This window comes from Balaenoptera borealis (assembly GCF_965194805.1).
Source record: "Balaenoptera borealis genome assembly, chromosome: 17".
Taxonomy (NCBI): Eukaryota; Metazoa; Chordata; class Mammalia; order Artiodactyla; family Balaenopteridae; genus Balaenoptera; species Balaenoptera borealis.
Genome location: NC_138876.1, coordinates 53,729,665 through 53,745,134, shown reverse-complemented (window position 1 = coordinate 53,745,134; position 15,470 = coordinate 53,729,665). Strand labels below are relative to the sequence as shown.

At 34.8% G+C, this 15,470-nt stretch overlaps 1 protein-coding gene across 1 annotated transcript in view; it reads right to left on the bottom strand.

Moving 5' to 3' along the window:
• CNGB3 (cyclic nucleotide gated channel subunit beta 3) overlaps window positions 1-15,470 on the bottom strand; it is a 161,644-nt gene that overhangs the window by 134,419 nt on the left and 11,755 nt on the right. Inside the window, 1 exon segment of the mRNA XM_082363686.1 lies at window positions 13,572-13,653. Coding sequence (XP_082219812.1) covers window positions 13,572-13,653 — 82 coding nt within the window.

Sequence of the window (15,470 nt, the reverse complement as noted above, 5' to 3'; positions counted from 1 at the left end):
GAAGTCCCTATATGCCACTCTTAATACTGCTATGTTGGACAACATAAGTTGCAGAGATGCTGCTTGTTTTTCCAGAATAGTTTTCTCAGGAACACCTCCCCTAGGATTCCTCTAAACAAAGTAAGACCTTATGCAGGAGGAGTTAACCTGCAGACACCTTCACACTGATGAAAAAATATGCTTAAATTTGGTGTATTGTGCAACAAAAGTTTCACATGGTATATTTCTTTTTGACATTAGCAAGGCTGAGATTAATAAGGAGCCATCATTCATAAGGCATTTTTGGTTCTGCTAAAGTATAATTTATGGCTGAAATTGATGCATCATAAAATTCAGAAAAATAAAATAGGCAGAAATGATGTCATTGATATTATTTTCAAATTTTGCATTCTAATTTCGTTTTTTGATAAAAATCTTTGTTTTTCCTTTGATCATCTTCAGCTGTGACATCTTTTCTGAAGAAGCAATGCAAACTAATATGTACTAGCTTCATTTTCAGTACAAGGATTGAATTTTTTCCTTCAAACCTACAAATACAATTTCCAATTAATATAGTTTAAACTGTAATTTACCCAGAGAATAATCAATTCACTGCTAAATATTTGGATTTTAGAGAAGATTTTAATGAAAATAAATTACTTAATCTAAAAAGAAAATATAGAGGGAGCAAAGAAATACAATGAACACAATTTAATCCATTATCCACAGTTTCTAATTTATTTTTAATTGGATGTACTGTGCTTAGAAAGTTGAAATGAAGGCCCAAATCATAATTCTTATTTTATTGTAGTACATTATAATTTTTAAAACTTAAGCCAACACAGTATCAAAAGTCTGGGCTTACAAAACTGATAAATCAGGGGATGATCACTTACTTTACAAAAGTTTTCACCATACAAGTCCTTTAATATGAAAATTTCTATGATCCATCTAAAAGTTTTCAATATACTGAACTTTTCAGGAACATGTTTCAAGAATAAAGTGAATCATAAAGTCAAGTCATTACTTACCATTTAAAAAAAAATTATGAATAAGAAAGAATAAACCCCTGAATTTCCCAAAAAGTTTTCTTCATTTTACATCTCTTATCTACCTTTATTTTGGAATTATACTAATTTTGGCTGGAAGATAGGAAACACACACTTTCCATATGTCATTTTTTACGAAGAGGGTTTTGATAGAAATGAGAGAATTTTCCCTGTGTATTTGGATAAAGCTATATTTTTCCATTTTTTTTAATCCACCCCCCCCAATCACTTTTCAGATTTTTGACATTGTTCCATGTATTGCTGCCTAAGAAAGTGATAGCCAAATCTTTTTCCTATATCTACAAATATTGGGGCCAATAACTGTACGATATTTTAAAGCAGAGTTCTTAACCTCTGGCCATGGATGTCCTGTACAATCATGGATTGGAACACTTGAGACTGTATGCTGTATATGCATTTTTTTCCATGGAGAAGATCTAGGGTTAACATGAGCTCCTCAAAGGAGTCTGACCAAAAAAAAAGGCTATGAGCCATTTTGTGCACATATACATTTCTAGGGACACCTGTCCCCAAAAGAATATTAGGATTGAAATAGAGCATGAAAAAATGAGTAAAATAATTCAGAAAAAACCCTCCTGAATATAAAACAGGCAGAATGTGTAAAACAGAGTATTCCTTAAGAGGCTTTTAGTGACTGTTTCTTATAGAGGCACATGAGTATAAGCTGCATCGTCCTCTTCCATCGCTCATTCAAGCCACAGCATATGTATTACATTTGCTGTGTTACTTTTCTGCTAGTACCAATTACATGACCAATTGTTTTGCAATAGTTCTTTTCTTCCATTCTAATAAGTAATCTTTGTTTATTCTCATAACATTTGGATTAAACTAACTTTAAGTAGATCTTCACACCTTACCAGGTCTCCTCTAGACATTACCAAGCCCTTCTAAAATGATTATGACAAATCTAGGCTATTTTAGAAATTAATTATAGCCTAATTTGCATTGTGGATAAGCATTTTATTATAAAATAATTCTTCTATCATAGCTTTTTTAAAAAATCACAATGCCTCATTTTGTTTTTTTTTTTAAAGAAATAATTTTTTCTCAAATAATTACCTGCCATACACCAATATTAGCTGAAGGTTCTGAGAATGGGCGTTTGAAGACCCTGCACATTTTTAAGGCATCTGAATTAACTTCGGTGAGATTATTTAGCATGGCAAAGGCAGCTGCCAGTGGGTAAACACAGGAGAAAAGGCTCACATAACCAAACTGCAGGAATAACTCCAAGTAATCATCGAAGGTGCTCAAGTAAGTTCCCATTTCCTTTTCCAGAACGACCTGTTCATATAATGTAGCATCGATGACTGCCTTTAAAGCCTGCACCTTCCTCTTCACCTGCACATGGTGCTTCTTTTGGAACCAGTAAGAAAGAAGAGATTCTACAATTGGTTAAGGATCTAGGAGGTAATCAGGAGAGTAGCTAAGCTCTGACGCAAAAGCTTCATATCCCTCAGGACAAAGACAATGTAGAAGAGTGAGGCAAAGCAATTTAAAAAGTTGAACACTAACACTTTCAGAATTAGGTGATTCTGGTAGGCAGATTCCAATCTGTGATTCTCCCATGAAGTTAAAACTCCCATGAAGATGAGAAACCAGTTATTTCCATTCTTGGATTCAAGGCAGAACAACTTGAAAAAATATCCATGAGGACTTAAAACAAAAGGATCTCCATCAACTATCGTCAGTATGGGTGTCTTTTTATCCATGCAGCATGTTATTTGTTTGTGGGAACAGATGGTCAGATTGTTTGCATCATCCTCATCATGAAACAGAAATCTAAAATACATGGCAAATCTTGCTTTGGCATCTGGGTAAAGTTTTGTGAACTGCGCATGGTACTTCCCAGCTTCACACATGGACAGCAGGATTCCCTTTTTTGTTGCTGCCCAAATGAATAGAATAAGTCTTTCTGACAACTGTGCTCTTTGCACATTGTGTAGCAATTGCCAGATCACATCAGTGCACTTGGTCAAATTCTGCCCTGGAATGTGTGCCCGTGGCAGATCAAAGTGTTCTGATATGGTTGCTTTTATTTAATGTGCAAGAGTGAGTACTGAGTTTGCTCTCCACACACCTGGCTGATTCTGTCTCCAGCCTGGCAGCATCTCACTCTGGGCCTCTGTAATACACTTTCAGACTGTTTGACCCCATGGTACTGCACATGGTGGAGGCCTGCACAGGTGTGAAACACATGCTTTCCTCTTTAAGAGAGGAAATAATTGATACAGAAAGCTATTAACCTTCCATATTTTATCAGTGGCACTAAATAATTGCTGGAAAAGGAGGGATTCAAGGAAAGAAATTAATTTGGGAATAAGGTTGTTAATTAGGCATTGGTTCAATTGGCCCTTTTTTGGATGAATGTAAAAAGAAGACCTAAAAATGCTTTCATTGGTTGGAATACTTTGTGCAGGTGATGGTATCACTTAGTTAAATTTCTAATTCTTAAAACACCAAATACATTGTGGGCTCTGTCTCAAAAACAAATCTCCTTTTATTAGACACCAACAATACCTGAGTGCTAGATGTTAGATGAATTAATAAAGACTAAGTCTGAGTACTTTGATTAGATACATAAATGATACTATTATTTTCATCTTAATGAATGAACATTTGGAGTTAAAAAAATGAATAACACAGTTTTAAGAAATGTATGATTAATGATTATTCTCTGGCACCCAAGATTGTATTTTTGACTCAGCTTGTGATTAATTTTGTAGTTGCTAGAATATATGTGTTCTTAGAATAATTTTAATTACAGCACCTTGATCACACTTGATATTTTATTACATCTTTGTAGATTGTCAAATGACATGGAGGAAGTTGACAAATATTGTAGCAGTGCATACACAATGGAATCTGATGGAGTGCCTTAAATGCCATAGCATAGAAAAATGGAGTACTTTATATTAAGAAGTGCTCATGCAATCTATAAAAATCTAGAAGGAATCAGAGTAGGTGAGAGTTCTGGAAACCATCCTATTAGAAGAATGGTTGAGGAACTTATGTTCTTTAGCTAAGGTATTGAAGACTAACTAGCGACCTAGCAGTTATTTCCAATTCTTTGAAGGGCTGTTACATAGACAGGAAAATAAAATTATTTCATGTATTCCAGAAGGCAGAAGAGGGATCCATCAATGGGATTTACAAAACAGAAAAACAAACAAAACCCCAAACATTCTAACAACTCAACTTGTCTAACAGTGAAACATACATTTTTGTGAGGCTGTGAAAACCCCATTGCTGGAGGTGTACAGGCAGAAGCCTGTGCCAAGAGAGCTAGGATGGGGTCCTTGAACCTAGTCAGAGGTTAGAGTTCCTCCAGGCAGCCTTAACATGCTAAAAAGTCCTGAAGGAATTTTTACATTTAGGCAGATTTTGCTTTAAGGTACATCATCACAAGTAAAGAAATGAATAACTGCAAAGCAAAAAGAATACAGATCCATATAAGGTAGCTTTGGTACTGTGTCAGGATCAAGGAATCCTGTCCTCTCTAAATGGCATGCTTGGTTTCAGAGACCTTTTTGTTGGGATTAATTCATCTAGAAGATGCATTTTATGTACAGGTATTAAGGAATGTGGTGAGTTACTGGTGCTGGGTACCGAAGAGAGAGCTCTAATCCTAACATCACTAATTCTCTGGTTGACTCTGGATAAGTCGCTTTTCTATAACAGTTTCCTCATCCATAAAATGAGGAATACTTTTGTCATGGGGATTTCTGTGAGAATTAGATAAAGACTCTGTTTGAGAAAAATGCAATATAAATACAAAGTGTTCCATCAGCCAGACTAGGGTAAATTAAAATGATCTTTTTTTCAAAAAATATACATTAACTCCTTCAGCTCTACACAGCATTGATGTACGTGGGGCATACAAGAACTTCTATTTACTTAAAAGAGTTCCAGGGATCAAGAAAGCAGAATGTGATTTCCTGCAAATCAGATATATTCTTTAGCAGAAAGAAGCCTAAAAACACAGAGTCTGATGTAATTGAATTATGCAAATATATTTAAATCATGCAAACTGCAAAAGAAATGGCATTTTATCCAAAAAAAAAAAAAAAAAGAAAAAAACGAAAACACCCACATTGGTTAGAGTCTCAAGTTTCTAGTTTAAAAAAATAAGTGGACACTGAGGTATTTTATCATAGTCTCCTCTTCTGTTTGATATTAAAACAGTGTATGATTTCTCTGCCTAACTTCTTCTTTTAGCTGATATTGCTCTTTCCATCTCTGCTGTATCACATGCAGGAATGGTTCCTGATTGTGCACACAGCTGGGCACCTGACCTGAAGAAGGTAGCAATCCATGCTGGCTGGTGACCGATATATATGGTCACCATGAAGCCTCTGCCTCATGGGAACAATGGTTGTTATCTAAGTCAGATAGACTGCTCTCTCTGGAATATGGACTGGGAAAAGAGTAGATGGAAAGAGAGCAGTCCAGAGTAGATATATAGAGAGAAACACAACAGTCTTGAGAAACGAAGCCATGTTGACTGTGAACAAGAGTCAGAGACAGTAATTAGCTCCTATGGCTGCTTCCATCCCCTGAACATTTTTTCAGTTCCAGTTATCCACAAGTTTTCTTACGATGAGCCCTTGCCACCCAAGGTGCCCTGATTATGCCTATGTCCCTTGCCAACTCAGCATGGTTGGGAATTTTCTTCATCGTTTCAAACTGTAAAGCCCATGTTACTTATCTTTTTTCTAGACTAAGTTTTCAGAAATTTCACATGCCAAGTTTATTCATTTCTCATTTCTTTTGTTCATCATCACATTAGGTATTATTTTTGAATGAATATTTCTTATTGAGTTCTATACTTCTAATTGTATACTGTATAAGACTTTCTTTTGGGATGAAGCAGAGAAATATGCTTGAGTAATTTTGATAAAAAGTTTCATTCTTTTTTTGTTGTTGATGTAGTTTCTATATTCCCACCTTAACCCTTGGCTGGTGAATAGGACCAATAGTCACAGAGTGGACTATACTATGCCTGCCAGTCCAGCTGTTTGCTTTTACATAGGGAAGCCTTTACTGATACTTGTAAATTAAATTTCAGTAGATAGTCTGCCCATTTTCCTATTCCACATAAGACAAGTTAAGTTGAGTAAGTTAACTGTTACTACCAAGGACTAAAGAGTGGTCTCTTGTTTAAACAAGCTAGGATTTTCCCTCCTTTTTTCTGTCTATATTTAAAAAATTAATATAATTTATTTTTTAGAGCAGTTTTAGCTCTAGAGCAGTTTTTGTTTGTTTGTTTGTTTTTTAGCTCTCTGGATGTCTGTTCAAACTAAGAGTTGGCTGAGATGAAGGCTAGGTCAGTTTGGATAGACGGTGGGGGACTGGCAAGGCCTGTGATGCCTCTGCAGACCTGGAACTGTGGTGAACCTGGCACGCTGGGATCTTGGCTGTGGAGAGCTATTTGGCTCAGAAGGTGCAGGGAGGAGCCCACACTTGTAGTCTGTTTGCAACACAAAGTTTGGGCTGGAGAATATGACTGGAGAAGAAGGGAAGACTAAGAGGATAACTAAAAACATCTTGTCAAGGGCTGTCAATGTCCACAGCTTTGAACTACATGGAGTACCTACATGTGGTTGGTTAGAGGCCACAGAATGGTAGTGTGGGCTAAATTTGACAAGAATTCAGTTTTCTTTCAATGATGTAAAATAAGGGAATATTTAAACATTAAAAAGTCAACGTTTAAAAACTGGGAAATTTCAAGTTAAGATTTGTATTTGCAGTCTCTCTAGACTGAAGATGAAATGTCTGGCAGCACTTAACCCTCTTCCCCACATGGCAGCGATTGGTAGGAGCCGAGTGACCTCTGGCTCTTTAGACAGGGCATACGTGATCCTCATTTAAGCTATCTGACTTCTGTCAACATTGGAATTTACCAACCTCGAGGCTAAATGCTTTATGTATATTAATTAAATTCATACCCACAACCTAGTGATAACAGTATTATACTTATTTTATACACAAGCAAGCTAAGAGTCAGAGATGTTAAATATCTTGACTGACTAAGGTCACACAAAACTAGTTAAGTAGCAGAGTAATAATTTGAATTCAGGGATGTCAAACTCTGTTTTTTCTAGTACAAAATACTGCCTTTAGTATTAATTGTATGATTGTTTGAACTGAAAATTTCATTTTCCTAATTGTGACTTTGAAAGTATGGAGTATTTTAAAGTCATATATGTTAGTTTTCTATTTCTGTAGCAAATTACCACAAATTTAATGGCTTAAAGCAACACAGATTTATTCACTTACAGTTCTGTAAGTCAGAAGTCTAAGACAGGCTGCATTCCTTCTGAAAGCTTTAGGAGAGAATCTGTTTCCTCATCTTTTCCAGCTTGTAGAGGCTGCCTGCATTCCTTGGTTCATGGTCCCTTCCCCCATCTTCAGAATGCATCAATCCAACCTCTGCTTCCATCACCCCATCTCCTTCTTCTGCCTTTGGCCCTCTTGCCTTCTTCTTATAAAGACCCTTGACTACATTGAGGCCCCCGGATAACGCAGAATAATCTTACCATCTCGAGATCTTTAATATAATCACATCAGCAATTTTTTTCTATGTAAGGTAACAAATTCATAGGTTTGCAGAGTTGGGGTATGGATACCTTGAGGGGCATTATTGATCTTACCAAGCCAAACTAGTTATGGGCACCTAACTTTGATCCACTTCCACACAAATAGAGTCACTTTACGGCATCATAAATCACTAGGTAAGTCATTTACATATCCTATGCTGGTACCAAAACATTAATTTAAAGAGATATTTAATGTAATATAAGTGAAGTGGAAGCCTAAGAAAGATGATTGTAATCAAAAGAGGACTTTAGTAAGTTATCTTTATTTGAATCAAAAATACGTTGCGTTCTTCATTTCTATGGCAGATATAAATTAAACCAGGCTCTGCAGAAGATAAGAATTCTATAATCAGAAATCAACATCTGCAGATATTATGACATTGCACCTGCATGTTTTGAAGTGAAGAACACAGAAATACCAACCATGTATAAGAGGCTATATTTAAACAGTAATAATTTTGCTTTTGCTTTTTCAAAACAAAATATCTCAAATATAACTGTTATTCCTATTAAAGTTTCTGAAGACATGCTAAGTCTGCAAATTTAAACGAAACTATTTTTTTTCCTTTCCACTCAAATAGCTCCTCTATTAAATGAAGTTTCCATGAAAGAGTTTTTATTACCAGCCAGGAAAAATTAAGATTACACACACACTTTGAATAGAGTATAACAAGAATAAGAATAAACTTGTAATCCCAAAGATGTGATTCTTGGTTTCATTCCATCAAGGTTGTATTTTTATGTGAGAACTACAGATTTGAAACCATCACTATTATAAAATAACTCATAATATTAAAATCTCATCAAAAAAATAAAATACTTAGGAATGAACCTCACCAAGGAGGTGAAAGACTTATACGCAGAGAACTATAAAACACTGATAAATGAAATTGAAAGTGATTTAAAGAAATGGAAAGATATACCATCCTCTTGGATTGGAAGAATTAACATTGTTAAAATGGCCATATTACCCAAAGCAACCTACAGATTTAGTGTGATCCCTATCAAATTACCCATGACATTTTTCACAGAACTAGAACAAATAATCCTAACATTTATATGGAACCATAAAAGACCCAGAATTGCCAAAGCAATCTTGAGGAAGAAGAACAAAGCAGGAGGCATAACCCTCCCAGACTTTAGACAATACTACAAAGCTACAGTAATCAAAACAGTGTGGTATTGGTACAATAACAGACATATGAATCAATGGAACAGAAGAGAGCTCAGAACTAAACCCACACACCTACAATCAATTAATCTTCCACAAAGGAGACAAGAATATACACTGGAGAAAAGACAGTCTCTTCAGCAAGTAATATTGGGAAAGTTGGACAGCTGCATGTAAATCAGTGAAGTTAGAACATACCATCACACCATGCACAAAAATAAACTCAAAATGGCTTAAAGAGTTAAATATAAGACACAACACCATAAAATTCCTAGAAGAGAACATAGGCAAAACATTCTCTGACAAAAATCGTACCAATGTTTTCTTAGGTCAGGCTCCCAAGGCAATAGAAATAAAAACAAAAATAAACAAATGGGACCAAATCAAACTTTTACACAACAAAGGAAACCATAAACAAAACAAAAAGACAACCTACAAGACTGGGAGAAAATATTTGTAAACAATGTGACTGACAAGGGCTTAATTTCAAAAATATACAAACAGCTCATACAACTCAATAATGAAAAAACAAACAACCCAATCAAAAAATGGGTAGAAGACCTAAATAGACATTTCACCAAAGAAGGCATACAGATAGCCAATAGGCACACAAAAAGATGCTCAACATTGTTAATTATTAGAGAAATGCAAATCAAAACTACAATGAGGTATCACCTCACACCAGTTAGAATGGCCACCATTAAAAAGTCTACAGATAACAAATGCTGGAGAAGGTGTAGAGAAAAGGGAACCCTCCTACACTGTTGGTGGGGATGTAAATTGATGCAGCCACTATTGAGACCAGTATGGAGGTTCCTTAAAAAACTAAAAATAGAATGACCATATGATCCAGCAATTCTGGAAATAACAAAAACACTAATTCAAAAAGATACATGCACACCCTAATGTTCACAGCAGCACTATTAACCAAGACATGGAAGCAACCTAAATGTCTACCTACAGATGAATGGGTAAAGAAGATGTGGTATATATACACAATGGAATACAACTCAGCCATAAAAAAGAATGAAATAATGCCATTTGCAGTAACATGGAGGGACCTAGAGATTACCATACTAAGTGAAGTAAGTCAGAAAGAGAAAGACAAATACCGTATGGTATCACTTATATGTGGAATCTAAAATATGACATAAATAAACTTAATTACAAAACAGAAACAGACTTACAGACGTAGAAAACAAACTTATGGTTACCAAAGGGGTAAAGGGCTGCGGGAGGGATAAATTAGGTGTTTGGGATTAGCAGATATAAAGTACTGTATATAAAATAGATATACAACAAGGTCCTACTGTATAGCACAGGAAACTATATTCAATATCCTGTGATAAACCATAATGGAAAAGAATGTGAAATATTCTTTATTTTTGTATAAATATGTATAACTGTATCACTTTTCTGTACACCAGCAACTAACACAACATTGTAAATCAACTATACTTCAATAAAAAAATTAAAATAACTCAAAATAAAACAGAATTATAGTTTGAATTATCTTGACAATTCTGTGTTTTTTTCTTCCTTTGGATATGTAGATTTGATTTCTACTGTAGGGTGTTTCTCTCTTCCTCAATACCTCCATTTGTTAACCAACAGTTCAGTGTATGCAATGAAAATTCTTATATGATCTACAGAAGAACCTTCTACTCCTTTTGAAAAATTTGAAGATTAAATAATGCTGCTGATAAAAAGATGTCAAGAGCTGGAGAGGGTGTGGAGAAAAGGGAACCCTCTCACACTGTTTGTGGGAATGTCAGTTGGTGCAGTCACTGTGCAAAACAGTATGGAGATTCTTCAGCAAACTCAAAATAGAATTACCATATGATTCAGCAATCCCACTCCTGGGCATATATCCAGACAAAACTGTAATTCAAAAATATACATGTACCCCTATGTTTATAGCATTATTCACAATAGCCAAGACATGAAAAAAACCTAAATGTCCATCTATAGATGACTGGAGAAGGAAGATGTGGTACATATATACAATGGAATACTACTCAGCCATAAAAAGAATGAAATAATGCCATTTACAACAACATGGTGGGACCTAGACATTATCATACTAAGCGAAGTAAGTCAGAAAGAGAAAGACAAATACCATATGATATCACTTATATGTGGAATCTAAAATATGACACAAATGAGCCTATCTATGAAACAGAAACAGAATCAGGGACATAGAGAATAGACTGGTGGTTGCCAAGGGGGAGGGAATGGGAGAGGGACGGATTGGGAGTTTGGGATTAGCAGATGCAAACTGGTATATACCGAATGGATAAACAGGTCCTACTGTGTAGCACAGGGAACTATATTCAATATCTTATAAACCATAAAGGAAAATAATATGAAAAAGAATGTATATATATATGTATAACTGAGTCACTTTGCTGTACAGCAGTAATTAACACAACATTGTAAATCAACTATACTTCAATAAAAAAATAAAAAAGAGAAAGGGACAACAGGAATCAGAGACTACAAGTATAGGTAGCATTTCAAGCAGTCTCACTCTAAAGGAGAATATGGGAATGAGGCAATAGCCAAAGAGGAAGTGGAATCAAGAGAGGTGTCTTTTGGTTGATGTTTTGTTTTTGTTAAGGTGGGAGGGAAAAAATGTCAAGAACACATTTTTTTATTATATCCTCTTGGTATAGGAGTCTTACTATCTGTGGAAGTAATATATGTGTGTGAACATTTACCAGAAATGGAGCCTTTATGATTATTAAATGCTTCCCTTTCAGTGATACATCATTGTAAACATTCTAAATCAGATAATCTAACAATTGAAGAGCCTAGCTTTAGTAATCAGTTAGGAGGTAATATTAAACTGCATTCATGTTGAAAAACATTGCAGAACATTTGCTTTTTTTTTCTTTCTCCTCACGTAAGTAAATGATGACTGTTTGGAAGACACTATTTTGCTGTCTTCTTGGCTGAGATGAAAATGCAAAAGAAAGTGAAAAAAAAAACAGCTGATCTCTATAGACACAGTAAGTATTCTCTACATTCTAATCAGAACAATAAAAACCTAGATCTGTACTTCCAAATAAATAAGTAAATAAATAAATAAATAAAATCAAGAAAACTAAAGTGAATTTTCTTCCCTTGTTTTTTAAAATATATTGTTGAAAGCAGGTAGAGAGGAGATCATGAAAATAGAAATATGAATTGCTTACAAAAATAGATCTATATCTTTATAATATTACCCTCCAAACTGGGAACATATTATTTTCCTCCAGTTATTCAAGATTATTCTACATTTCTCTGTTAAATTGTTATTTTCTTCACATAGGTTCTTTGTTTTTCTTTTAAATAAGAGCAGTCAAGTATAATGACAATGGGAATATTTCTTCAGTATTTGATTGTGGGGATATTCCTACAGAGGAATTTGTTTACTTACAACCTTTCTTGTGATTTGCTCCTTTCTTTACAATCTTGCTTGTAATTTTCACATGTTTCTTATTTTTCCTCCTTAGAGATAGAAATTCTCGCTAGCAGAAACTCAATTGTGCTTCAGCCCCAAAATTCGTTCTAGTAAAAGTTATCATACATTTACCTTTGTCTAATAGATGAAAAGCAAAAACATTTACTCTAGTTTTGTAACAATAATTGTATTTTTCATTATTTAACAGTAGCATATTCTGTTTTAGTGATTCTTCTATCATTTTTATGTTTTCTTGGTGATAATGTAGTGTTAATACTCAGGAGAAATAGGAGAAAAGCTGGTAATAGATTTCATTAGATCCTACCAAGTCAGATGAAGTAATTTAGATTTTGTCCTGCAGGCAATATTGAGGCACTTAAGGCTCTTTAGAAGAGACTAGCAGAGACGTGAGATCAAAATAATGATTAATGGAAAGTAATCTGCTAATACTGTTGGGGCTGGATGAAAAAGGGAGAGATTGGGTGAAAGAGTCCTAATCAGAAGAGATCACTTAGAGCCTGGGAGTCGTGTAGGCATGAGTTACTAATAAGGATGGTATTAGTGGTGGAATTGGAAAGGAATGAAATGAGTTTTAGGGCCATTATGAAAAGAGATTTGGTGACTAATTTCCTTTATAGGACAGCCTAGATAGAGGAATAAAACATGAATTAGGTTTTGAGAAACTGAAAAAATAATAGAACCAGGAATAGAAATAAATCAGGAGAGGGAGCTTATTTGAAGGGGAAGATAAGGAATTAAATTTTAGACATGCTTTCTTTAGGATGGCAGCAGAACATACAGGTATATTTGTCCAGTGGTTACTTGGAAAATATTAGACAGGGTCTTAAAAAAGAAATTGGTCTGATATGAATTTGGAATCATCAATGTAGAAGTGAATGTGGCAGCCTTAGGAGTAGATAAGATTTCTAATGGAGTTTCAAGGGAGAAGAGAACAGAACCTTTAAACATGTACAACCCATATCTATTTTAATGTTTTTATAACACTTACCTGAAATTTCATTGTTCACTATACACTTATGTTAACACAAATTTGGCCTATATTCTTTACCACTGTATCTCCAATCCACAGAACAGGGCCTGGCACGTGGTAGGTGACAAAAAGGCATCTATTTAATAAGTGACTGAATGAAGAAATAATTTTTATAAATATCCAGATCTTCAAATAATTTCAAGTGTGACCCTATGTAATTTACCTAGCCAAGGGAAGGTGTTTCATCAGACAATACATTTCAGAGAAATATACATTTTACTTTTTAGTTTTTTTTTCTACAGACTTGGGTTCTTACCTTGAATTGTGATGTATGACTCTTCAGCTGAAACTGGAGGCATCTTGGTTTTGAGAGACTTCTTTTCATTTTTGTTTTCTCCCTTTGAGGAAAAAATAGAGATAGTACATGTGATTTTACATAAAATGAAGTTGAATGTAAAATATAAGAGTTTTTCATTCCATTATCAAGCCAGTCATTAAAATTGATCATTTGTTTATGATATACTAAAAATGATAATTCTTGCACTTAAATGAATGTTCTTGGCCCTACTATTGAATAATCAACTTCAACCTCCACAGTTTGTTGACCATGGTCTGTTATTTTCACTGTGGTTGCTGCATCTCCCAGGCATATGTTTCTCCCAGTTCTGGTTCTACTTCCTACCGCCAGAGCATTGGTCCCAGTCTAGGTCTTTAGAGGTAGAATGTAAAATGATGGAAAGAAGAAAGCACCTTGGTGTCTTTACTCATAGCTCTCTTCTTTTTACATTCCATGATTTCATTTGTCTCTACTTCATCATTTATCTTAACATTTAAGCTTTCCTTTGAAATGTAAGTATATCTCACTGGATGTGGCCAGTGTATACCTGAAGATTTTCCCATGGGGACAGGGTAAAATAAGGTTAGAGCATAGAAAGTTTGGCTCCCAAGCTGCTCAGTCTCATAGGGGGAACAAACACACACCAATGCAACTGACACGAAATGTTATCGGTGATGACACAATGTTTGTAGATGCTAGAGGTGGGGCATAAAGGGGAGTGGTCAGTTCTTCTGGAGTTGAAGGGAAAGGAAGGACACTATTAAAAATGAAGTGACTCCTGGATTTACAAATCAAGATGAGATTTTTGTTTTCCAGAGGGACAGGCATGGAAAATATTCCAGGCAGAGGATGTATGTTTAGCAAAAGCCTAAGGTATATGTAGGTGAAGGGAGACTACAGAAGTGCTTGGAAGGGGAAAAAGGGTGAGAAGATGAGGCTAGTGAAGTAGGAAGGGGTTTTGAGAGTCTTTTAAGCCTTGATGTGGAGTTTGACATTATTTTTAGACACTGTATGTCGGAAACATTTTAAACTGGAAAGCAAATTAATCAGATGATTTAATTTAAGCCTCATATGTGTCAGGCAAATAAGCTATTATTATTCTTATATTATTGAATAGGAAATTGATTAAATGGCTAGAAAAGTATGGATCCTTGGATAGATTATGAAGTAGTGATAAAACCTTCTGACTTCAAATACTTTTACATCATGTTATTCAGAAACATTTCCATCATAGGTTTATGTGTACATAAATGTAGTTTTATGTGAATAGTGTCTAATTCTGGAGTATGAGAGAGAGTTTGTACTAGTCTGAGTTTGCAGTTTTTGATTTCATGGTTATTGACAAATTTGAATTACATATGATATTTTGGTTTGAGAACTATTTAAATGACACTTAAAATACAATGTAAATTGATTTATTCATTCATAGATTTTTTATAGGACTCAATCTATTTGTATTTCAGAAACATGTTGTTTAAATGTCATTTTAAAAGGTTATATTCTGTAGATGAAAATAGGGTTTTAATTTTGTGTCATTTTTAACATTTAGCATATTTGAAACTGGAGAAAAACTATTTTTCTTTTACCAACATGTTACTGGAAAGAGTAGTTGCAAAAAATTCCCCAGTATGACTTTTAAGATATGTGATGCCAGCAGACTTCCTGATTAACATCCACAAATTATGGCTGTCAGGAATGGCACAGGATGTGTCTAAGAGCTGCCCTACCTGTGTCTAGTCTGAGTAGCTCTCCAATATTAATGTTTCTGAAGGAAAGACAACTCTTTAAGGAGTTTCTGCTCATTTTGCCTTCTGTTTGTAGCGATATAACCTAGTGATTTAGCTCTCAGGCACTAAAGTCAGATAGAACAGGGTTCTG